Raw genomic sequence first — 26,883 nt, forward strand, 5'->3', positions numbered from 1 at the left:
CTGGCGAAGTTGCTTAGGTTTGGCAGTGAACCACGGTTTGTTGTTATAGAATGTTCAAAATACCTTTGTTGGTACACACACCTCTTCATAGAAACTGATAGGATGTGACAATGTCTGTATATTCATCCAAGCTGCCAGCTGAATTTTCAAAGACACTCCAGTCTGTGCAGTCTAGACAGCTTTGAAGTTCTACCTTTGCGTCGTTGGTCCACTTTTTCACTGTTTTCACTGTAGGCTTTGCGCATTTAAGTTCTTGCCTGTATGTTGGTATTAAGTGAATTAAGCAGTGATCAGATGAGCCCGGGCCTGCACAAGGTATGGCACTGTATGCGTTATTTAGCGTAGTATAGCAGTGGTCTAAAATTTTATTTTCCCTGGTAGGAAAGTCGATGTCCTGCTTGTATTTAGGGAGTGCGTGGTTGAGTTTAGTTCTGTTAAAGTCCCAGAGAATAATGAGGGATGAGTCTGGGTGTTTTTTTTCTCAATTTCGTTTACTTTTTCAGCGAGCGTTAGCAGTGCGGCATTCGTGTTAGCTTGAGGCGGATGCGAATTTACGATGCAAGCAGAATGGCTTACAGTTCAAAAGCAGCGACTCTAAATGCGGGCTGCAGTGTGTGCTGAGCTCCATGACGTCTGTATACCGTTTTCCATTGATATAGAAGCATATCCCGCCGCTTTTTCTTTACCCCGATAACTCCATGACGCGGTCTGCCCGGTGAAGAAGGAAGCCCGGAAGCATAATGGCGCCATCGGGGACAGCCTCACAAAGCCAAGTCTCCGTGAAGCACAGGGCGGCGGAAGGTCCAAAGTCTTTACTGGTGTTTGTCAGAAGATGACGCTCGTCCATTTTGTTTGGTAGATTTGCGACGTGGATCGACGGAAACGCCCATCTGTATCCTCTCTTGCGGAGCTTAACTTGGATGCCGGCTCACTTCCCTTTGTGGCGTCGCCTCCGTCTCCATGCGCCATACACCGCAGCCACCCCCGGGGAGTAACTCAGGGAAAAAACTGAGCGGATTTGTGAAAGTTGGTGAAAGAAAGTCCGGGGTAGACTCCCTGATGTTTAGCAAGTCTTCCCTTGTGTAAGTGAGTCGCATAATGTCTCCATAGACGAACGAAAAACACATAAACATAGACAATACTAGAGAGCACGTAACTAAGGCGTCCACACGGGTAGGTACCATCTTGGAAAACATTGGGATTGAACAGACAACAGAAAGCACATCTTCCATGTCGGACAGAATGCATAAAACTGATTACAATGATGCTTATCCTTTGGAATTGGGAGCAGTTAATCTGGGAGCCAGCTGGAGAGTTACACCAAAAGACAAAGGGCAATTTGAGATGGCTATCGGTTTAATTTTTGAGCTTCCTTTCACACACACAATTTTTGACTCTTGCTTATTGTCTCACACTGAAAAACAAGATAATTTTTTTCTCTGTTTTTTTTTGTTTGTTTTAGTAGGAGGGTTTTTGTCAAATAAGAGATTTTGTGAGAGTTCTTTTTGGGTGTGTGTGGTAGGCTTTTTGCTGTATGTGAAAGTTTTTTGTTGGGTTTGAGATTTTTGGGTGAGTGAGAAAGGCTTTTTGGTATGTGTTTGTAAGAGTTTTTTTTTGTGTGAGAGGTTGTTTTTTTTTTCTATGTGAAAGGCTTTTTTTAAAAGTTTTTTTGTTGTGTGTGAGAAGTTTTTGGTAAATATGAGATTTTTTTGGTTTGTGAGAGTTTTTTTTATGTGCATGAGAGCAGTAAGTATTACATTTGATCTGTACGGCCCCTAATAGGGTCAGGCTATAACAAATTCTGGTTGTACAGAATTTCAGAATCTGTAACATCCAACCAATTTTCTTCCAGACATGGCACATGTAATTTTTCAAATGCAACAGTGAAAACAAAAACAATAAAGGTTAAGACACTGATAAAATCGGATTTTTGGATCATGATATAAATATTGTAGCCTATATTGGTTTAGATATAAACGTAATTAATTTAGGAGACAATAATACGATGGAAGCGATGCCTGCGTTCCTTCCGGTTTAGTATATTTTTAAGTTTCAGCGTTATAAATCAAGCTATTTTGTCTTGTAGAGGGCACCACGTAAGTTTTTGTATGTATAAAATTTAGGGGAAAGCGACAACAAACCTTTTATCAGTCTCGTAATCTGAAGGTTGCTACAGGAATTAGATAAGAGTTCTCGATAACCAGAGGTCTGTTGTCGAACCCAAACACACAAAAATGATACACGTAGTGAATTTTTACGTCACGTGGAACAGAATTTAGGCAGGCTGGTCAATCTCCCGAATGTTTGGCCGGTCCGGTCTGCACGGGGAACAGGTGGATTTGGCGGAAAAGGAGGAAAAAACACAAAAAAAGAAGAGCATGAAAAAATACATTCCAAGGCAGGGCGGCATTCCAAGGCAGGTAACCCCTTATGTCGCTGTTCACAAGACGTTCGGAGCAGACGCGCGCTTCCCGCTTCCTTTCCAATGGAGTTTGCCACAGGCACCCAAAAGGGTAGCTGGGAGCGCTGGCAGGATGCCCTGTGGCAGGGAAGGGTCAGATGTGTCCTCACCACCTTGTGGTGCGAGGTGGGGCTTCCTGGCTGAGCCAGACTTTGGCAAGTTGGTCAAACGAGCGCGCTCAACAAAGCGGGGCTTCAGCCTTTATCCCCAGCCAAAAAGGGGTGATACCCCACCCCCTGGGGCCAAAAGGAAGATAGACTGCCTCTTAATGTTACTTTTCCATCCTAGGAATATTTTGTGGTTTAAAACCAGTGGGGTAAAATGTTAATTATCGGATTTAAGATAACGAGACCACTTTCCAGCTTTGCGTTGTCACTCGCACACCCTCTTTAATCCCTGTAATGAATGTTTCAATTGTATGAGGTTGTTGAGAACACTGTAACCGTCTCATCTGGTTAAGTTGACAAACAGATTTGACGTCAGACATTCAAATTTGCAGAAATACAATCACTAGTGGCGCTATTGTGATGGTAACACTGGAAACGCTCATGATACGTTTTTAAAATGTCATGCATCATTAAAATTCGGTGCAGATTGTGATTAGTTCCTCCGAAATTGTAGTAGATTTCCACCGCCTGTCGGTGTCACTAGTGTCCCATCCATTGTCCCAGACAGAAGGAACAAATGTCACTGGAAACAGCGGGAAAAATAAGTCTTTGTTGGTGAGACTCTTCAGGCTGGCTGGGGATGGAAGTTAATTAATTTAGCGTCCGAGTGAGAAACCAGTTGTGCGTGTCTCAGCTTTGATGAGCTCCTTCGGACTGGCTGGTAATTCATTAAGCATCCGTGTGCAAAGTTAAATCTCCCGTGCTTCTTCATTGATAAGTAGACCAGGCTTTCTTTAGACGTCTTGTGTATGCAGACTGGCTCAGCGGGGCAGCCGAGGCAGGTATGTAAAACAGCACGAGACTGGTGGTTCCTGGGTATTAATCTTTAATGGCGTGTCCGTTACAATATCAAGATCCAAAAATCAGATCAGGTTCCTGTGATTTGGTAGAATTATAATAAAGTTTGTTCTCTTTGATCCAGAAGATGAAATTCTAACTGTTGAATATACTGTAGTGTACATCTCTGCTCTCCAGCAGATCGATTCAGTCAACAATTTTCAGCATACATTTTACATCCAGTTATCACAGAAATACCACAATTAAAACTATCTGTATAAATCTTCTTCTTTCTAGAAGCCAGTGTTGGTCTGGGTATTGGACTGTGCTGTGTTCCATCCACTGACGGATGTCCTGGAATCTACATACATACCTTATCGCCTGGATCTGTGGCACACATTGACGGAAGACTTCAGTAAGGGCTCGTAAATTACTAAATGGGACTAAAACAAAAGATAGTCTTCATATAATAGATGCTACACATTGACAGAAGACTTCAGTAAGGGCTTGTAAATTATCTAAATGGGACTAAAAGAAAAGATATAAGATAGATAGATAGATAGATAGATAGATAGATAGATAGATAGATAGATAGATAGATAGATAGATGGATAGATGGATGGATGGATGGATGGATCGTGGAAGTGGACTTTTCCAGAGCTTGCTACCTTCATATGACATACAGTCTGTCTAAAAGGGAATTCACAATCACTTCTGGAGGTGGCTCGAGGTCGTGTTTGCACCATAAAAATATTAGGGTTTATTTATTTTTTTTTTTTTTTGTTTCGTGGTAGTGGTGCTAAAACTTTGTATTTCATGCATTTGAATTTCTTTGCATTTAACATTTTGAAAACTGATCAGGTTGTACTTTGAAAGGATGTCGCAATGATGATTTGTAAAGGGACTCAGAATCATTGAATGCAGGACGTTTAAAATAGCACCTTCGGTTAGAGGAGCTCTTATTTGTGTGAAGCTAAGTTAAATTTTACAGTCTTTTGTTTTTTTAATGTGACTTAAAGGACAGAGCAGAACGCAAAACAACACCAACTCTCACCCCAGATGTATTTATTATCTTATTGTAATTATGTGTTTGAGCTCAAACAATACAGGTACATTGGTTCCGCCCCTGCCCATATGCAGGTTCACCAAAAATGCAGTTTAAGCTAGTTTTGATGGTGTGCCATCGATCGATGAGATCTGATTTTGAACTTTGTGAGACAACACTCACTGTTAGACATTCCTGTAAATTCTATAGTTATGTACCACACACCTTACAGTGAAATACTTTAAAGTAATTATACAGTAATTACTGTAACTACAGTTTCCACCGCACCATGGGATTCTGGTTGATGTCATGCCACAGAGAGTTACTCTGTTTTGCATGCAGCAGAATTGTGAAGTTGTGTGGGTCGCAGCTTGCATCGCTCCATAAAATGTTGAACTGTTGCCGTAATAAAGATGTGAATTCTTAATGGTAAAGATCAGAGGACAAAGATTTTAAAAATGTTCTTGATAACTCGAGAGCCTCTCTACAAACCACAGCTGCCATTTTGAAGTGATTATATAGCAGATATACAGCAGTTAAATTGATAAATATGATTCAGAATGTGCCTTCTGCTTTTTGCATCCAGCGACTTCTGGTCTTCGGCTCTAGCCGGCGCTGTGATGTAACACGACCCAAACAGCCTGTTCATTCGCCATTGTGTGTTATTAATCCATGCTGTTGTTCCCGTCCTTGTAAAGTTTTCATCTGATTTAGCAATTTCACGATGGTTTATTGTGTGGCATTTGGTTGTACAAATGGTTCAGGCAGGAGTTTCTTTGGCTTTCCAAGTAAAAAAGGAATACGTGAACAGTGGATAGGGAAAGTCAATTGACAGGGGTAGAAACGTGCTCAGCTATGGGTGCCTAGCAAGCATTCCAAACTCTGTGCTGATGACTTCGAACTGGAGTGTTTTGAAAAAGACTTAGCAGAAAGCATTGGATACAAAGGTGTAGTTAGGCAGAGGCTGAACCAGCTGCGGTCCCAACTATTTTTCCTATGGCCATCGGGACCTCAACTGCCAGCAAGAGAACTCAATCTTGCAGCTGCCATGGTGCAGCGATGAAGCGGCGCAGATAAAAGGGGAGATTTTCCTACGACTCTAATATGGGTATGCACTGGGCAGTAGGAAAAAACGACCCACGCAATACTTTTCAGTACTGTCGTCTGTACTTTTGCCTATATGACAAGCCAACAGACCTGGCACAGACTTTCTATGCGCCGTGTTTTAAAGGTACTCGAGCGAGGGGCACACAATATATAGGAATACTGTCCCGTATGGGGAGTAGCTGGATCCAAGAGCAGGCGGAGGCAGATGTAAAATGATGGACAGTTTATTGCTCTCATAAGGAATACTCAAACACTCTCATATATGCACGAGTCTTGCTCTCATAATGACAACAGGGCTGGGTGATGTAGCCTTAAAGTTATTTTGTTTTCTTTTTTAACCGCAAAATTCTCCAGACGGGGAGAAAGGAAAAGACATTCAAAACTCTGAAAGTTGCCCTTTAAACGCTACCCTTAAATTTTAAATACAGTTAACCAATTTAACAAGAAATTAAATATTCCCTTTAGGATTAATATGTTACTGCAAAACGGTCATTGAATTTAACATGAATAAAAGGTGCTGCTTTGAAACAACCTTGTTTCACAAAATGCCAACAAGCTTTCCTAACAGCGTATTGTTCCCTAACGTTGCAATAAGTAAAAAGGGAACTGCGCTTTGCCATCAACACTTGCCAATTCAGCAGTGGTGGCATTCAAAGGAAAAATAAAAGGTGGGACTCTAGACCTTTCAAATTTATGTGGTTATAATGGATGAAGTTGTCATTCTCTTCTTCAGACTTGGTCTTAAACAGAGAAAGACATTTTTTTATTTTTTTATTTTTATTTTTAATTTATTTATTTTAAACACCTACACGCGCACACCTACACTCACACCCAACACACACACCCACACACCCACACACACACACACACACACACACACACACACACACACACACACAAAAAATCTCACACTTACTAAAAGGGTCCTTGATAGTCTCACGTACAGAGCTTTGGTCTTAAAGACCTTGTGAATTAGCATCCCATTCTGCTCCTATCCACCCTGAATCTTAGGGAACACCAGCTTTTTACCACAAGCCATGAGAAACTGGAGGCTAAAAATCAAGTTGGGAAAATACAATAGCAGTCACGTCCGGACTACATTTGAACCCAAATGTACGACAAAAGCGAACACAAAGTTCAAATGAATAATACCTCAACGAATAAAGTACAACAGAAAATATGTCAAAGAGGAAAAGCCAAATAGTACAACAAACACAAAATCTACCTTATTGAGAAAAAAATAGTGGCAAAAAATCAAAAATAAATAAATAAATAACTCACACAAAAAAAAGACACCGTATCAACCAAAACACAGTACTTTGAGTAATAATGAGTGCAGGGATGGCACAAAACTTGATTTAACTTAAGAGCATGGCATGGAATGGAATACATGGCTTAGAAATAAGACTCACCAGACGACAAACTAGCACAGGACCAAAGAAAACACAGACTCTATATAACAACACACACAAGGTAATGGGGAACAGGTGGAAACAATCATTGCGGAGAAGACAATCAGACTGGCAAGAAACACACGGTAATTGCAAGTTACTTGAAACAAGAGTTTAGACTATTACAGGAAGTGAACACAAAACAGACAAAATAATCAGCCAGATTTCTTGGATATGACAACAGTAAAAACTTTACCAGTGTGTTGTACACTTTTAGGGTTCATCTCCTGTCTATATTTGCAGCTTCCTAGGTCCTCACACCTCTGTGTACATGCGGGCGCCTCCCACCAGAAATTCCATTGAGGAGAGATTGACCGAGGAGCTGGATGGGAGGAGGTAGAAATGTTTTGGGAAAATGAGACAATCATTCCTTGATGACATCATTCATGGGGATGTCAATTATAGATGGCATCGCATCATTGACGCATCACGAATGAGCCGTCTGCGTGGCTGAATGATGACTATCAACAAAAATGTCCACTTTATTTTTTGTTTCAAGTTAGATTACATTAAATTCTAATATAATCAACATTGTTACACTTCACAACTTTGCCGATGCAAGAACGATCATGAATCCCAAGCCTGTCAACACTTACCTCCCTCCCCCAGCGCATATTTGGAGTGAATTGTAAATATGTATGAAGTGTTGATTATCACATCACATGCGGCTTGTGTATTACGTTGAATGCATAGACAGTGTAGTGGTTACATTTTCTTTTTGTGAATTTTGTGATTTTTTTTTAAAATTACAGCCTAGCTACTATACAACCCTTAGAAATAAGTGCTTGGTTAAGTGCAGTAACCATGACTCAGTCTAATTTTGATATCAAATACTCTGAAAATAGAACAGACTCTCACCAAAACATATATATTCAAACTAAAATAATACAGGAATGCTGAAAACAGAAGATTAACTATTTAATTTGAAGTTCTGCTCTGTTTACGAACCAGCTGGTCCTTGCCCATTTTCATATGTCAACATCGAGGAAGTGAGACTTCCACAAAGGATACATCTGACAGCCCTCTATTTAAGATGTCCCATGGAAGCTCCTTGATGCTCCATCCTCGACGCGTGTTTTAGACACTTGAGCCACTACTTAATATGGCAGCATGACAATAACTACAAGGTCATTTTCAATGCTATGAAGAGTGAGGTGCTATGAAGGTTGGAATTAAGAGACTTGAGATGAGTACTTAATCCATTCACCTTAGTTTGTCACTTCAGATTTTTGCTGAATTAATTGTGTGACTGAATGAAGTAAATTTTAGGGCAAAATCAGTGTTCAGTACTTTAAAAAGACTATTGAAAAGATTAGCTAAATAGTGACCACTGATTTTAAAAAATAAAATTAATTATTATTGTCTTTTACAGAGAAGAAGAAAAAGCCGTTTACCTGACATCATCTGGAATTTGCCCACCAAAGCCATACCTGATACGTTGTAGAACAGTGTGGTGGTCCCACTCCTTCTTGAATTGAAAGGCATTGAGTAGGACTCCATTTTTGTGCAACTACGATTTTGGGCCTTCTTTACACACGGTCTCCCGTGACTGATTAGCGAGAAGTATAACATCCTTATTAAAATGGTCGTGCCGCTGTGCCCTGACCCTGAAATGGGAATGTAAAAATTTGACCACATACAAGCAGCCAGTGCATTCTTGTCATGCAGTTATTGAATATGCAGTACAAGATATATTAATCACCATGACAATAAATATTATGGACACAGGGTAGTGGTTATAATTTATATCCCATTCTCCCATTACTAGTACATCTTTACTCAGTTGCTTTGGTACAGAATTGATATTCTCGACTTGTAAGTCTTCACATCATTGTGTCACTTTTGCACATGGAACAAGATATTTGTCATCACAAAGACTTATACTGATGGCACTGACATGTTCATTGACACTGTTATTACTTACAAGTGAGAGATGAGTCCATGGTGTTTTTCTATTTGTATAAATTGATTTTAAAAAAATGCACTTACTGCTTTGGAAATGTCAAGGATGATTCGAGAAATGTTCGAAAGCGACTGAGAAAAACTATACAAATACCCTCAAAAAAGGAAAACTCACAAAATACATTCTCTTGTTATTGTAAAGTACTTGTTTTACCGATTTTTAAGAGAGCATCTTTTTAATTGATGCATAAAACTACATTACCGAACCAAAACAGACACTTGCAGACTCTGCATTTTTTTCTTCTTCTTTAACGACATACAGTACTTCCTGCAAAACAAACCTTTATATTCATGGCAAACAACTTGAATTCTTTGTTTATTTAGCACCTGACTGGACACATAGACCCATGTCTCGTTTGTAGTGGAGCTATATGAAGCTAACCGTTATGTCGACATTGGATTAAAAGATAATGATTGAATGAATAGCCGGGCACTCCAGTTTCATCCCACTTCCCCAAAACATGCATGGTAGGTTGATTGAACTCTAAATTGCCCGTAGGTGTGAATGTGTGCATGAATGGTTGTTTGTTTGTATGTGTCCTGTGATTGGCTGGCAACCAGTTCGGGGTGTGCCTCGCTTCTAGCCCGAAGATAGCTGGGATAGGCTCCAGCACGCCCGCAACCCTAGTGAGGATAAAGCGGTATTGAAAATGGATGGATGGATGGATTTACTGGTATTATTTTAAACATTATTATTAATTAGTGCAACTGCAATGCCTTGATTTTGGTGATGTCAGTACAAAGTCATCACCATGGATGCAATTGTACTAATAATTGCTTAAAGGGGCTTAAATAATACAGCATAAAGATGCCAAATATGAAATAATCACTAAAACATAATGTATTATATCATGAATATACGGGGCCAGTGACAGGGCCACCACAACTTGGCTTGTTGGCTTACCACTTAAAAATGCTTAACGTCAGACCCTGTTAGCCCTCGATTTTTCACATTCACCAGAACGAAGGAGGGTCCCAATCCTCCGTAAGGCTTAGGGGTAGGGCTACAAGCGAGCGCTGTATAGCCCTTGAAAGCAAGACACATGGGGAGCTCACTTGAAACCAGGGGTTAAATTCACTGACAATTTGTAATTGTTGGTAATATTCAAACATCATCTATACAAGTCTTTTTCTTCTTCTTTTATTTTTAAATACACAAATAAACTAAAAGTCATAATTTGGTTTAAATTATTTTTGTCATAATGGGGGAATGAGTGTAGATGGTTTGTTTTAAGTTTATGGTAACATGGCTCCATCATGTCAGTTAAGAAAAAGGGTCTACCTTCATAATGTTCTCCACTTTTTGTTCCTACTGGGAAATTTTCAGTTTTTCTCTCTCTTTTGATGGACCTGCTACTTTCAGGTGTGGGGATGAAATCATGGAAATCAATGACACTGTGGTTTACAGCATGGTACTGAATGACGTCTACACAGTCCTGAGCCAATGCACACCAGGTCCAGTTCAGATTATCATCAGTCGACACCCTGACCCCAAAGTATGTAACATCTCCACTTATTTACTGTTATTATTTATTTTATGCATTGTTGGCTCATCAGTCTTAATTCTGAAAACAGAACTGTGCTGGGTTATCATTAACTGTAGCTTACCTACCTGCCTATACTGGCTTCTCCCCAAATTCTGTGATAGTGTTACTGACCATGGATCTTTGACTGTTCATGAAGTTCTCATTTTAGTTTTGAGATGTTGGCAGAGGTAAGAAAAGGTAGTCCAATGATGGTTACATCCAATAAATCACTCCATTATACTTGTCTTGACTACACCAAACTGAGACTATTCAACAATGACGACCAGCTGTGACACTCGGTAGTTATAAGAAAACTACATGATTTATATAATGTCACAAAACAAATATATTTTCAGGTCATTTTACCAAGGGTAACTTGTGTGAATAAGGTACTTTGTAATGAGTTGTTAAACTGAATTTCGATTGGACTCTTCACATATCTCAAATTGTTAATATGAATCCCAATACTATGTTTATTGCCCTTTCTACACTTTTTGTATTTTATAGGTATCAGAGCATCAGCTGAATGATGCTATAGCTCAAGCTGTGGAAAACAGCAAACTGAGAAAGGACAAGAGCCAATGGAGTATTGATGGTAATAGTAAATTCACTTTTTTTCCCCCACACAATCATATAATTTTTTTCAAGGTTAAACAATATACAGTGTAGTAAGTTATTTTGTCTGTATCATTACACCGAGTGAGGGCTGGAAAGAAAATCGACTAAGTTGGCTACGTTGACCCCAAAAATTGGTTGACACAAAAATTTCTGCTTGGAAGCAATACAAATTATCATTAAAAGCATATTTGCGCCGCCAGGAACCAATATGTGCTGCCCGTAAACATGTTTGGTTACTGTCCATGCTTTCGCACGGATATTTTTTGCATAAATAGATGAACAAAGATACATTATTTATTGTAAATATAATTTTTTGAGCAATTAAGTACAGAAGTATGTATATACAGTAAATGAACAGGTCATTCAAATAGACACCTTCCTCCATCTTGTGATCGGCTCGGTGATCGGTTATCGTTTTTTAAACTCGCTGATCGGTGATCGGCCCCAAAAATCCTGATCGTGTAAAGCCTACTTAAAGCCTCTACCATCGCTAGTTACAACGTACTGTTATTTGCCTGCAGGCAATGATGTATATGCATATATGTAACAATTATTAGTAATAACAAAGTACAGTACTTCAATTCATTTACTTCAACTCATATTCTCCACAACCCATTTATATCATACACTCTGTAACAACAGTATGCAGTTAAATTACTGATTACTCAGAATCAGAATCATCTTTATTTGCCAAGTATGTCCAAAAACACACAAGGAATTTGTCTCCGGTAGTTGGAGCCGCTCTAGTACAACAACAGACAGTCAATTTACAGAACACTCTGGAGACAGAAAGACATTGACAAAAAAAAAAAAAAAACAGTCACTGGGCAGTATAGGGTTGCTAGTTATCTGGTAATGCCGGTAAATTTGTTTTTTTGTTTTTTTTTGTTTTGACAATTGTGCCAAAAGACGCAAAGTCCTCTAGCACTTAGAGCAGTTCAACACAATATCTATAGGACAATCGATGCTAAAAAGAGTCGATAGTGAAAGCCCTAAACCTCGTAACATCTTTGCACTGCTCTCACTTTAACTTAAAAGATATTCCTTACAACCACCAAAACCAATACAGTGCTCTAGGCTAACATTTTGCACTAGTTGCAGTAGTGCGATCAACAATTTCTCTTGGATACACCAGCACAAATGCTACCTGCACCCAATTTTTCGACCACATCGCAGTTTTACATGGTAAAAGTTTTACAGTTTTACATCTTTTTAGGCAGTACTGACTGGTAAATGATTAATTAAAAATCTGTTTAACATCCATCCATCTATCCATTTTCTGACCCGCTTATCCTCACGAGGGTCGCAGGGGTCCTGACGCGCATGCCAGCTACACATTCATTCATTCAATTTCCGTACCGCTGATCCTCCCTAGGGTTGCACGCGTGCTGGATCCTATCCTAGTTATCTTCGGATGAGAGGCGGGGTACACCCTGAACTGGTTCTCAGCCAATCGAAGAGCACATATAAACAAACAACCATTCACACTCACATTCACACCTACGGGCAATTTCGAGTCTTCAATGAACCTACCATGCATGTTTTTGGAAAGTGGGAGGAAAAACCACGCAGGCATGGGGAGAACATGCAAACTCCACACAGGCGAGGCTGGATTTGAAACTGGGTCCTCAGAAGAGTGAGGCAGACGTGCTAAGGAGTCATCCACCGTGCCTCCACACGACAACATTCATACAATAAAAATAAAGACTAAAAAATAACAGTGAAATTATGGCATTTCATTTTGAAAACTGTGACAAGGGCCAATTGCTTTGGAGTACATGGGATTCAAATTTGGCAGCCATTAAGAAATGTTTTGGGCCTCTTTATTGGGTTCATGACTCTATACCTACGTGCCAAATGTTTAATACTTGTTTAAGTGCAATTTTTGCAAATAAACCCTAAATCTGATTTATTTATATTTTTTATCTAAGATATTTTATTATTTATTTACTGTATTTAGTATTCTACATTACAATGCCAATGTTCAAGGTTCTTTAGAATTGAAAGTTAATTGTTCTTAAAAAGGATGTACTTGAATTATCCTCTATAACAGGGGTGCTCAGTGCGTCGATCGCGATCGACGAGTCGACCGCGAAGGTCGTATTGGTAGATCGCGTGACATATAAAAAAAAAAAAAAAAGACATCAGCCTATCATCCATCCCATTGCTTGATTGATATACATATATAATTGATGATATCTGAATTTTTCTGACACTTATGTCACGCACATGCGCAAACAACGCTGCTAAAAGGTAACTGCAGATGCGCAAACAACGACGGCAAGTGTGTCAAAACTAACAAGCCAGTCAGTGAGTTACCTCCAATTTTTATCTCTCAGTTTTTTCTCTTAAACTTAAGAAAAGGTATAAAAATGAGTGGGGGAGCTGGACCAAGTAAGAAGACAAAAACTTACCACTTTCATACGGAATGGGAACAGGAGTATTTTTTCACGATGACATTTTCGAAATGCGTATGGCTCATCTGCCAGTCTGCCATCGCATTACCAAAGGACGGAAATATGGAGCGGCATTTTAGGACTGTGCATGGAAAATACGACACTGACTACCCATCCCTGGCTGATTCACTTCAGTGCAAGTCATCGGAGTAAACTCAGGTAATGACAAAAGAAATTTACATTGTTAATTATGTTGTGTTGTGCAAGATTGGGTGCAAGGTACATCAACATATATTGGTGCTGAGCTGTGTCGGTGGCCCAGAATTGTAGCTCACTTTTAGTGAATTTTGCTCCACTTTGCTGAAAAGGCAAATAAGCATGAACTTTCTGGGAGCCACATAGCAAATTTATTACGTCTAGCCATGTTTGGGAAAGTAAACATGGCTTGCCAGTTTGATGCAAGCTACAGATTAGGCATTTGTAACCGCAATATTGATAAAAACAGGGACATAATTTCTAAAATAATAGATTGTGTTAAATTCTGTGGTCCATTTGAACTTGCACTGCGTGGCCATGATGAAGGTGAAGGCTCAGCAAATCCTGGTGTTTTGAGAGGATTGGTAGATTTTGTGGCATCACTGGATACAGTTCTGTACGAGCACCTGCAGACTGCCACTGTGTTTAAGGGAATATCGAAGACTGCACAGAATGTACTCCTTGACTGGATACTGTCAGTTTTGAAAGAGTGGATCATTGAAGAAATTAGGAGTCCAGACTTTGTTGCCGTTCAGGCTGATGAAACAATGGTCATTTCCAATCAGTGTCAGCTGGTGATTGTGGTCTGCTACATTGACGAAGCCCATCGAGTACGAGAGTTTTTTTTTTAGTTCATCCCTCTCCAAAGTTCCACAGATGATTCCATTACCACAGCACTTTTGGATAGGCTGAGCTCCATTCTCCCCGATGACACAGAAGAGCAAGCTCATTTCCCAAGAATATGATGGTGTAAGAGTCATGAGAGAAACCACAGGTAGTGTGCAAAAGACGGTTCAGGATGTATATGGGAACCCTCACTATGTCCATTGCTATGCTCATCAACTAAACCTAATCATGCAGCAGGTGACTTCACAGAATCTAAAAGAGAGTAATTTCTTCTCAGACCAGGCTGGATTCGCTGCATTTTTTTTCAAGTTCTCCAAAGATCCAACCAGTGTACTTGATAGCATGGTGGCCTACAGACTCCCAAGAGCAAGCACATTGAGGTGGAACTTCCACAGCTGAGCTGTGAACACTGTTTTTGAGTAGAAATAAGACCCGTGCCAGTGTGTTGGAACCATCAAGGACTTGGGAGAGTTTGATCCTGCCACTTTGAGAGAAGCAGGAGGGTTTGTGAGACTACTGGAGGATGACAGTTTCAGCTTCTTCCTGAAACTGTTCCATCTCATCATGCCACATGTGGACATTCTCTACAGCTAGTTACAGAAAGGGTCCATCAACTCTGTCTTTGTTGAGGGAATTATGCATCAATTCACAGACAACATACAAAATATCAGGTAAATGTTTATGTTGTGCTTTTTAATATAATGGACATTGTGTTAATCCCTATGATGCCTGGACAACACTTTTTTTTTTGTTTTACCTGAAAACTAAAGCTTAACTTTTCTCTTCCGTTTCTGTTCAGAGATTCCCTCCCTACTGTCTATAGAGAACAGTGACAGTGTATCTCAGCAGGCCAAGAAACATCGCACATACGCTAAACGGGTTTAAAAAGAAACAAAAAGGCCAAATAGCATCGCACACTGGACCCAGGTGATCTTGAGAGGATAGCTACAGAGGTGAGATAGAACTTACAGTAAATGTGCAGTGTGTCTTTACATTGCATTGAATTTAATTGTAGCGCTATATTGCAACAAAGTGGGGAACAATGATATTAAATGATAGATATATGGATTGATAGACAGATATTTTATTTATTCCATGAGGAAATTTTGATTGTCACACCATTGCAAATATGCTGAACACTCATATTAATCATAAAGGAATAATCTGTCATGGTTTGTAACAAACCAGTATTGGACTGGACCCAAAAGCAGACTGAGACGGAGGAAGCAGTTGGTAAGGGTTTGATTGGTGATAGCGCAAGGTCTAGAATTCCAAGGCGTGATGGTGGTCAATAGGAGGTGGGAGCTTGGTGGTGTGGTTGGGGCAGGTGGCGGAGCAGGAGACACGGGAAGGCACTGGAGGAGGAGGAGAACACAAGAGGATAAGTACGTATGCAGGGAACCAAGTCATCTTTTTTCACAAGCAAAAGTTAGATCAAAAAGAGTCGGTCGGTGTATCACGGAGGTGCGCGAATACTCTGGCGCTGGAACACTGAAACTGCCAGGCTTAAATGCAGGTTGTGATGGGTGCTGATTGAAACCAGGTGCGCAGGTGAGGAGGTGATCAGTGCTGGAGAGGGAGGGATAAAAGAGGAACAAACTGCCACCCACGGTCCGCAAAGGAGATTCAGGGTACTGATCATGACAGAACCAACTAAGTACAAAACATACATAATAGCAGCATTTTAGAGGAATTCAAGGAACTTTAAATTTAATCTCATCTAAATATTTAATGTGTTGCTTGTTGGTCTTGGGTAAGTAATACATATATTTCAATTATATTACAGCAGTATTTATAAAACTAGTGCAAAATGGAAAGGACGGAAGGACCGATTTTACCCATTAATTCAAGGTTTTTACTGCGAACGATTTAAAAAAAGAATTATTATTATTTTTTTCCCCCCTCTTGTTCCGGCTCATGTTTCACCCCCATTAGCTTCTGTAGCTTCTGCCCTCCCCCTTGGAGTTATTTTGCAACGATGGACCTGTGGTCCAGTTGAATGAACCATGCAACCATACATGAGTTTGATGGTGCATTTTATCAACAAGAACTGGACTCTACAAAGTATTTGCCTCCAAACAGCATACTTTCCAGAGGATCATAAAGGCGAGCTTATTGCACAGTTACTGAAGGACGCTCTGGGTTCCTGGAACCTGTCAGAGAATTGTCTAATCTACATGACAACTGACAGCAGCACTAATATGATGAGAGTGAACGGGTGGCCCAAGCGCCAGTGCTTTGGACACAAACTGCACAACACTATTGGTAAGTCTAGTGACAAGTCAAATGCATTAATAATTTTTGGTCAATTATCCATCCTTTATTCTTATCCACCATTTGATGAATATTATTTTAATAATTCATGTCTAAATTTCCATAGGTGTGACTGTGAGTGCGAATGGTTGTTTGTTTGTATGTGCCCTGCGATTGGCTGGCAACCAGTTCAGGGTGTACCCCGCCTCCTGCCCGATGACACAGCTGTCATCGGTCCTTCCGTCCTTTCCATTTTGCACTAGTTTTATAAATACTGCTGTAATATAATTGAAATATATGTATTACTTCAGCACGCCCGCGACCCTAGTGAGGAGAAGCGGCTCAGAAAATGGAAGAATAATTGAGGGGGCATAGCCATTTGAGCTGTTTTTGATCCATTAAACCATCGTTAAGGGGATATTTTATTCAATGGTTTCATATTTATCTACAAAAATACACACATGCACATAATAAACACAAACACATACTGTTTATGTATGCATGCTTAAGTGTGTGTCTTTTTGATATTTGGGTTGATAAAGTTTTAAAATACAAAAGGAAAAACCTTTTTGATATGTAGACCAGTGTATGTTTCAATGTTATTGATTTCCCAATAGTGATGTCTGTGTGTTTTATTCCTGTCATCCTACAGAGAATGGTCGAAAACATAGGTGTCAAACCCAAGGCCCGGCCCACCGCATCATTTTATGTGGCCCGCGAAAGCAAATCATGCTCGTTGACAGTGGTGTAATCTGCAAACTTCAGGAGTTTGACAGCCAGGTGCGTTGAGGTGCAGTCGTTTGTGTAGAGGGAGAAGAGCAGCGGAGAGAGGACACAACCTTGGGGTGCCCAGTGCTGATGCTGCGTGTGGATGAGGTGGCATCCCCCAGCCTCACCTGCTGTGTCCTGCCCGTCAGGAAGCTGTAAATCCACTGGCAGATGGCAGGTGAGACGTTGAGCTGGAGAAGCTTGGAGGAAAGGTGTTCAGGGATGATGGTGTTGAACGCTGAGCTGAAGTCCACGAACAGGATCCTCGCGTAGGTCCCTGCACTGTTGAGGTGTTCTAGGATGAAGTGCAGTCACATGTTGACTGCATCATCCGCAGACCTGTTTGCTCGGTAGGCAAACTGCAGGGGGTCCAGCAGGGAGCCTGTGACGCTCGTGAGGTGGTCCAGCATGAGACATTCAAAGTACTTCATGACCACAGATGTCAAGGCGACAGGCCCGTAGTCATTTAGACCCAAGATTGTAGGTTTCTTGGGGACTGGAATGATGGTGGAGCGTTTGAAACAGGATGGTACTTCGCACAGTTACAGAGATCTATTGAAGATCTGAGTGAAGACTGGACCGAGCTGGTCGGCGCAGACTTTGAGGCTCGCTTCCCTCTGTGGCGTCGCCTTCGCCTCCACCGCTCCGGTGAGTAACTCAGGGAAAAAACTGAGCGGATTTGCTAAAGTTGGTGAAAGAAAGTCCGGAGTTGCCTCCTTGATGGTTAGAAAGTGTCCGACGAACGAAAAACACAAAAACAAAGACAATACTAGAGAGCACGTAACCGAAGCGACCACACTGGTAGACACCATCTTGGAAATTGCCACCCATTGAACACATCCGTACACTGAATTGTTATTTATATATTTTTGTATTCATTCTTTAGGTTTGTGACATCATCATGGGACATGCAAGGGAAAGATTTCCCTTCACAAAGCATCTGAATAGTGCTACACTGCAGCCAGATTTCAGGAGTACCACGGCCAGTTTCCTGAAGCAGGACTGAACACCAGCAAGGCTTACCCATTGTTGAAAACTAAACTGGCTCTCGTCTGTAATCTATTACTATTGGCAAAATCTAATACAGTCCTTTTTTAAAATGGTCATTGTTTTTTTAAATTTGTTCTTACATCTTCAGTGTTTATCTTTCATTAATTTAAAATTACCTTTTTATAAGTGGAGGGAGACTAGCAAGGGAAGAATTTCAGTGCTACTGTTTGTTTTTACTGTCCAAATTATAAATAAACCATGAAATTCGATTGTTTTTTTTCTGTAATCATCTATCCATTTTCTGTACCGTTAATCCTCACTAGGGTCAATGTATACATATTCCATGGTATTACGCGCCATGTAGTGGTGACAGTGAATAGCACATGTTTAATAGAATAGCTGTGTCATCAATTATTTTATTCCATGAGGTGGTTTGAATTCAAAGTCATTGACACTATGTAATACATGTATACTATTCAAATATTTGACAAAGCAGAAGAGAAGAAAACATTAAAATTAGAGTGCGAGAGAGAGAGAGAGAGAGAGAGAGAGAGAGAGAGAAAGAAAATGGAAAAGGCACCAATACAAAGGAATGACCCAATTGTGACAATTAATGGGTACTCTGGTGCGTTTTGACTTAATTTTTTTGTTTCTTTGTTTTGTTTTGACAAACTTTGGGTGATGTTGCGAACAACGTGGTAACAGAATAACCCCTTTAGTCAAGTACTTTTTGTGCAATATTTTCGTGCCCACCTGGATGGTATCTCCTCCAAGTTTGGGTCCTCTACCAGAGGCTTGGGAGCTTCAGGGTTCTGCGCAGGATCTTAGCTGTTCCCAATACTGCCCACTTCTGGACAGAGATGTTCGATGTTGTTCCTGGTATCTGGTGGAGCCATCCTCCCAGCTTGCGGGTTACTGCCCCAAGTGCCCCGGGTACCACTCTTGCCTTCACCATCCACATTTTCTCTAGATCTTCCTTCAGTCTTTGGTATTTCTCCAACTTTTTTGTGTTCCTTTTTCCTGATGTTGCTGTCACTCAGGATCTATCATGACTGCTGTCTACTGATGTTTATCCATCACCACTATGTCAGGCTGGTTCGTCACTACTAGTTTGTCAGTCTGGATCTGGAAGTCCCGCAGGATCTTGGTCTAGTTGTACTCAGCCACCTTGTGTGGTGCCTGCCATCTTGATTCTGGGAGCTCCAATCCATACTTGAGACAGATGTTCCGGTACACTATTCCTGCTACCTGTTTATGTTGCTCCATATATGCCTTGCCTGGCAGCATCTTACACCCTTGTGTGATGTGCTGCACTGTCTCTGGGGCTTCTTTACACAGCCTGCATCTGGGGTACTGTCTGATGTGATAGACCCCAGCCTCTATTCAGACATGCAAACACCAAACGCATGAAAAAGGTGACAAAAATAAACAAAAAAACACTGCCATTGCAGGGGGGGGGGGGGGGGGGGGGGGTCTGCTGGGATCCCCGGGCCCCCACAGATAATTCTTTTGATCTTAACATAAATAAAACAATATGGAAGACTCTGAAGAGTACAACAAGGCAAAATAAACACATTTTCTTAACGCAGAAAAACATTTATTTGCACCGCTCAAGTACATGTTGATGCACAATTTTAAGATTAAAATTAAATTTGCCTAATTTCTTTGCATTTTTTGTTTTGACCACCAACTTGAGCCAGGCCCATCTCCACCTGCACCTGATGCCTGCTTCAAGCTGTGCCACATGAATAGCATTCTCCTCTTAAGCACTCATTCTGTCCATTCCCAAATGCATCCTCTAGGAAAATATTAAGTACCGGTACAATATTTTTCTGTTTTTATTGGCCATTTCTGAACATTCCGTCGCTTAATACAAGTACATTTAACATTAACATCCGTAAACTAATTACTTAGATAAGTGTAGGTGTGTTTCCTAATTAATAAAAAATGTAGTAGTGGATCAACTCTAGGGCCACGACCCGCAGCACCTCAATGCGAAAATACAAAAGACCAGTGCAACAAATACGACACTGGCTGATCTAAAAAAAAAAAATGTTGTTGAAATGTAAGAGTAGCAATAGAGAATGTCCGCTCCAGAGGTACAGTGGGTACGGAAAGTTTTCAGACCCCTTAAATTTTGCACTTTATGTTATATTGCAGCCATTTGTTAAAATAATTTAAGTTCATTTTTTGCATTAATGTACACACAGCACCCCATATTGACAGAAAAAAAACTTCATTGTTGAGATTTTTGCTGATTTATTAAAAAAGAAAAACTGAAATATCACACAACCATAAGCATTCAGACCCTTTGCTGAGACACTCATATATTTAACTCGGGTGCTGTCCATTTCTTCTGATCCTCCTTAAAATGGTTCTACACCATCATTGGAGTCCAGCTGTGTTTGATTATACTGATTGGACTTGATTAGGAAAGCCACACCCCTGTCTATATAAGCCCTTACAGCTAACAGTGCATGTCAGAGTAAATGAGAATTATGAGGTCAAAGGAACTGCCTGAAGAGCTCAGAGACAGAATTGTGGCAAGGCACAGATCTAGCCAATGTTACAAAAACATTTCTGCTGCACTTAAGGTTCCTAAGAGAACAGTAGCCTTCATAATCCTGAAATGAAAGACGTTTGAGAGGATCAGAACCCTTCCTAGAGCTGGCCGTCTGGCCAAACTGATCAATCGGGCAAGAAGAGCCTTGGTGAGAGCGGTGAAGAAGAACCCAAAGATCACTGTGGCTGAGCTCCAGAGATGCAGTCGGGAGATGGGAGAAAGTTCTAGAAAGTCAACCATCACTGCAGCCCTCCACAAGTCGGGGCTTTATGGCAGAGTGGCCCGATGGAAGCCTCTCCTCAGTGCAAGACACATGAAAGCCCGCATGGAGTTTTCTAAAAAAAAAAAAAAAAAAAAAAAAAACACCCGAAGGACTCCAAAATGGTGAGAAATAATAGAAATTGTTGGCCTTAATTCTAAGTGGCATGTATGGAGAAAACCAGGCACTGCTCATCACCTGTCCAATACAGTCCCAACAGTGAAGCATGGTGGTGGCAACATCATGCTGTGGGGGTGTTTTTCAGCTGCAAGGACAGGGAGACTGGTTGCAATTGAAGAAAAGATTAATGCAGCCAAGTACAGGGATATCCTGGACGAAAACCTTCTCCAGAGTGCTCAGAACCTCAGACTGCGTTGAAGGTTCACCTTCAAAAAAGACAATGACGCGAAGCAAACAGCTAAAATACCGAAGGAGTGGCTTCAGAACAACTCAGTGACTGTTTTTGAATGGCCCAGCCAGAGCCCTGACTTAAACCCAATGGAGCATCTCTGGAAAGACCTGAAAATGGCTGTCCACCAACGTTCATCATCCAACCTGACATAACTGGAGAGGTTCTGCAAAGAGGAATTGCAGAGGATAAATGGAAGGATGGATGGAAGTTTATTAGCTGGGATAGGCTCCAGCACGCCCGCGACCCTTGTGAGGATAAGCGGCTCAGAAAATGGATGGATGGATGTTTAAATTGTGGACCGTGAATCTATAATCGATGAAAGTTTAACTTTTTGAATGGAATTATGGAAATAAATAAACTTTTCCTTGATATTCAATTTTTTTGGAACTAAAGTACTACTATATATTGCTTTCTTATAAAGCAATAGTTAATATAGGGTTATCAGGAAGTAGAGAGACATCTCACAGAAGCTGTTTTAGTAGGCCATTCGTTAGGACTCATGTCCCACTCTGTTCCAGTCTTCAATTTGCTGTGTATGCTGCAGCATAGCAACAAAATGTATTTCAGTAAAGAATATGACACAATAACATTTTAAACCTAACCCAAGAAAGAAAGAGACACACAAACACAGACCAAAGACAAACACCCTTTTAATTGTAAACAATGAAATACACCCAAACAAAAAATAGGTTACTTTCTACGTTTTTGTGTTTCCTCTTCATCCACAGTGTTTGAAGCTTGCAGAAGGACCGCATATTTGTCCAGAAGTTGAAATTGCTTAATTGCAAAGTTGATGTACCAAATGAGTACTCACGTGTAAACAAGTGTCCCGCTATAAGGCACGCTTCTCTACAGGTTCCCAAAAGATGAAATGTAGCCACATTATTACCCAAAGTTGCCCTTAAGGAATGTAATTAGATACATAATGGACATCAAAGGGATGAGCCGCGGCTGTCAATCAAATCGTCGAGGAGACGAGAATATTTCAGAGAAAAAAACAGCACACACAGCGGCACGACAAATGAGCACCATACAAACTCATGTCACTCAATAGTGTAATCACTGTGGTTCAAAGATTTCACTTTCACAGCTCCGGGCCTGTTCCTATTCATCTCTCTCCCTGTCATAGCTTTCAGTTAATCTTCGGCAAACATTCAGATGTTTTTTTTATATTTCATTAGTGGATAGTAACAATGCAAAATGTGTCTTAATCTGAGGAGGCAAACTTTACTTTGTATATCCCAGGATTGCGAAGGTTGGAGTCGTGCTCTCATGGCCGGCCAAGATGCGAACTTTGTTTGGAAAGGAGCTTCGGTCACGTCACAGCTCGTCGGGTTCAAAAGTCCTTGACTCGCCCCTGCAGTGACAACACCAACAACCACCACCACAACCTGTACCTCAACAGGCACAATTTTACCAGCACACGTCATAACCCAACAGCCCGTGTCTACAGCCTAGACACACCAAAGGTAAGTGTGGCCAGTGGTTGTTGTGGATGACATTCAATGTTGTTTTATGGTTAAAAACACATAACATTGCATTGGGATCTTTTAGTTATTTCTGAATGTAAAGGCAACTTTTATTTATCGCTGAGACCAGTGGCGTAGGGGACGGTTTCTACATTTTTAATATGTTGTTTTTTAAATACGGTTTAGTACTTTTGTTAAGTACAATTTAGTTGTATTTAACTTAAGTATATTTGTATTAAATCATTTAGCAATGTCCTTTCAAACATTTATTTAGGTACAAATTTGATTTAACTTAATATGCAATAGTGCCCTGTGACTGATTGGCGACCAGTTCAGGGTGTAATCCGCCTTTCGCCCGAAGTCAGATGGGATAGGCTCCAGCGTCCCGCGACCCTAACCGGGATAAGCGGTGGTGAAAATGGATGGATGGATTATATGCAATACATTTGATTTGAATCGGTAAGTACAGTTTTTTATTTTCTATAATTAAGCACAGTGTTAATGTTCCAACTGTGTATAATATTAAATACACTTTTTAGGAATAAAACATGTGCCTCATTTTTGGTGTTGGTCATTTTTTGGTGTTGGTCATTATTGGTGGTACAAAGAAATTTACTTACGTACTTATTTTTGAGGTGGTGTTGGGGTAAAATTTTGAAAAGCACTGGCGTAGATGCTTTGAAATACAAAGAGGTCTGCCAGTTATTTCACAGAACATCGTCATTGCACTGCACACTGCATTTGGCAGGCGGGGGGAAACGCTAATCTTAATTTGTGGTTAAAACGTCTATGCAGTGTGATTGGGCCAGCAAAGTGTCATTTACAGTTCTATAAGCTAATGCTTGTGCATTTGGCGGGCGTTGACGTGAACGATGACATCATTGTTAAAACATGCCTGCTCACTATCAGAGATTTACCCCAGAAGCAATAGCAAAGTTATTACGTGGTTAAAATGCTGTTTAAAGAAAGTTAAACAACAAATTCCGTGAATAGTTGTAATAAGCACGGGGACAAAAACAGCCCTCTGAAAAAGTGGTGGGTGGAGGTGGGGGGGACATGTACCCCCCCGGAAATTATAGCTGAGACTGTTTTCTTGGCTCTGTACATGCAAGTGGCCACTTCAGTTGTATATGATTGGCAAGTATGAAGAACATAAATGTGATTTACAGTCATGGCTAATAACATTGGAACCCCCGAAGTGCCAATATTTTTAGCCATGACAGTATTGTCTACACATCCATCCATCCATTTTCTGAGCCGCTTCTCCTCACTAGGGTCGTGGGCGTGCTGGAGCCTATCCCAGCTATCATTGGGCAGGAGGCGGGGTACACCCTGAACTGGTTGCCAGCCAATCGCAGGGCACATACAAACAAACAACCAGTCGCATCCACATTCACACCTACGGGCAATTTAGATTCTCCAATTAATGCATGTTTTTGGGATGTGGGAGGAAACCGGACTGCCCGGAGAAAACCCACGCAGGCACGGGGAGAACATGCAAACTCCACACAGGCGGGGCCGGGGATTGAACCCCGGTCCTGAGAACTGTGAGACTGACGCTCTTTTTTTATAGCCCTTAATCACAAACGAGTCTCAAAGGGCTTCACATCCCCACAGTTGGCAATGATTAACGACATCCCCTAATCTAAACCCACCAATCGGGCAAGAAAAAACTCAAAACCCCATTGGGCAAAAAAGAAACCTTGAGAAGGGACTGCATATGAGGGGATGGGGGGGGGGGATAAACCATTCTAACCATTCTAAATCTTCTCCCAATCCCATTCACATCCTACTTCGCTTGGTGACAGAAATTTCCACAGATGTCTTTGGCCATTAAGATCCTTCTAGATATTTTCGTGCATACAGTATGTATTTTAGGTGAGACTTCCCAGATTTTTCCATTTAATATCACTCCTTGGAATTTGATTCAAAGCACCCTTTCCAAAACAACCCCTTTTATCTGCACCCGTGCTTGATAATTGTTTTTTTTTGCTACCGCATATCATAATTTTTGCCTTGGTCAAATTTAATGACAGCTTGTTTCTGTCAAACCAGTTTTTTATTATGATGAATTCCCAAGTAATCTTATCCAACATTTGCTGTAAATTTTCACTTTCACTAAATATGTTTGCGTCGTCTGCAAATAAAATGAATTTGAGTAATTGTGATGTCTTATATATGTCATTGGTGTACATGATATATAATTTACAAATTGCTTCCTGTTTCTGAAGTAACCCTTCACTCACTCTGGTGCTGAGCTTGTGCTGTTCATCAGTTGCTTCTAAATCCATATTGGTTATTGGTGAGTAGGTTGTTTTTATATGAAGTTGTGGTGACCCACAAGAGAGAGACAAGGGAGTGGTTAGCTGTTTGACATGAAAACACTTAGTTTGTATGTGGATAGTAAAGTGACATGACAAACACATCGAACCTAATAGTGAAACTTTTTCCAGAATTTTTTAGAACTGTGGGAGAAGAGAAACAGGTCTGTAATTTGTAATAAGTTGTTTGTCTCCAGTTTTAAATAGAGCAATGATTGATGATAATTGTGCCCCCACACCTCCCACTAAATATATTATTTTGATATACAGGTGGTTCGAAAATTTTAATAACATACCTACAATTGGAAGCACCTGTCAACATCCAAGAATTCCAACACAAATTTAACACACATTCAAGTAGTTCCTCAAGTTAACACAACGATCGGCAACTAAGGCCCGGTACACACATTAAGACAACCTGCCTGATTTTGTGCCGATTTTGCCCCTTCCCGACCAAGCACGTCAAACGCCGGACAATCTTAAATCTTATAGGATTATCCTATAACATTGTCCTTAGGTCTGATGTGTGTTAGGAGTAGATTTGTCCCACTTTTAGGGTCCAAAACAGGTCAGAGCCGACAATCTTAAGTAATTAACGTGTTCAATATTTACAACCAAAACTCTTCATGTGTGTGGGGAATGCTGACTTCTTCTGAGGCATGACGCCGAGAATGGTGACGTAGAACAGAATGTAGCCAATCAAAGAAACACCCAAGACTAACGAACACGGAAGCGACCACAAATGAAAACAAAATGTCTTACCCGGTGTCGTTTTATGTAGAAAAGTGGGTGCCCCAGACGGGTAGTCTGAAGTATTTTCCAAAGCAAGTCGTTTTTTGAAAACGTCACCATTTTACAAGGCTCGCGGCTCCGGCAACACTCAGGAAATATCAGCGCATATCTGGAAGTGATTCCTCTTAGTCTGTTTTGTGGAATCACAGGAGACCGGCAAGTTGGCATAGGGAGCGTGTTCTAAATACCTCCGGGTAGTGTACCCTAAAAACAGTTTTAAAGCAAATGTAACCGTACAACTCCAGATCTTTTTGAAAGAAGCAGTTGTGACCCATTTTTGTGGAAACTACTACTACTAACAACAACAATGAATACAGTTAAAGGAAAAGTGCTCTCAACGCCTGACTACTGCAGCCTAAAAAGCATGGAAATCAACGCCAAAGGTCAGAAAAATGTCCTGTTGTCTCCTTCTAAAGCAACAACGCCAATAAAGAAGCAGAAAGGAGACATGGACACTGAAAAGAGCGCCACCATTTTAGAAAAACTCGACAGGCTGACATCCATGATTGAAAACTTTGGTAAGGATTTCCCAAGGACAAAACACAGAAACCATGGCTGAGGCTGAAAGATATAAAAGAAGGTGGAACCTGCGGCTGAAAGGCTTGAACAACTTTGAGGACAAAGACGAAAATACTTGGGACATCATTGGCAAAATACTTGGGAC

General features: G+C 40.7%; 1 protein-coding gene across 7 annotated transcripts in view; it reads left to right on the forward strand.

Annotated features, from left to right (window-relative positions):
* il16 (interleukin 16) overlaps positions 1-26,883 on the forward strand; it is a 91,787-nt gene that overhangs the window by 38,136 nt on the left and 26,768 nt on the right. For all 7 annotated transcript variants that reach the window (XM_061670569.1, XM_061670574.1, XM_061670571.1 and 4 more), the window contains 4 exons: positions 3,703-3,820; positions 10,334-10,466; positions 11,004-11,091; positions 22,883-23,106. In XM_061670569.1, coding sequence (XP_061526553.1) covers positions 3,703-3,820; positions 10,334-10,466; positions 11,004-11,091; positions 22,883-23,106 — 563 coding nt within the window. The remainder of the gene's footprint in view (positions 1-3,702; positions 3,821-10,333; positions 10,467-11,003; positions 11,092-22,882; positions 23,107-26,883) is intronic.

The sequence above is a fragment of the Phycodurus eques genome, chromosome 2 (assembly GCF_024500275.1).
Source record: "Phycodurus eques isolate BA_2022a chromosome 2, UOR_Pequ_1.1, whole genome shotgun sequence".
Taxonomy (NCBI): Eukaryota; Metazoa; Chordata; class Actinopteri; order Syngnathiformes; family Syngnathidae; genus Phycodurus; species Phycodurus eques.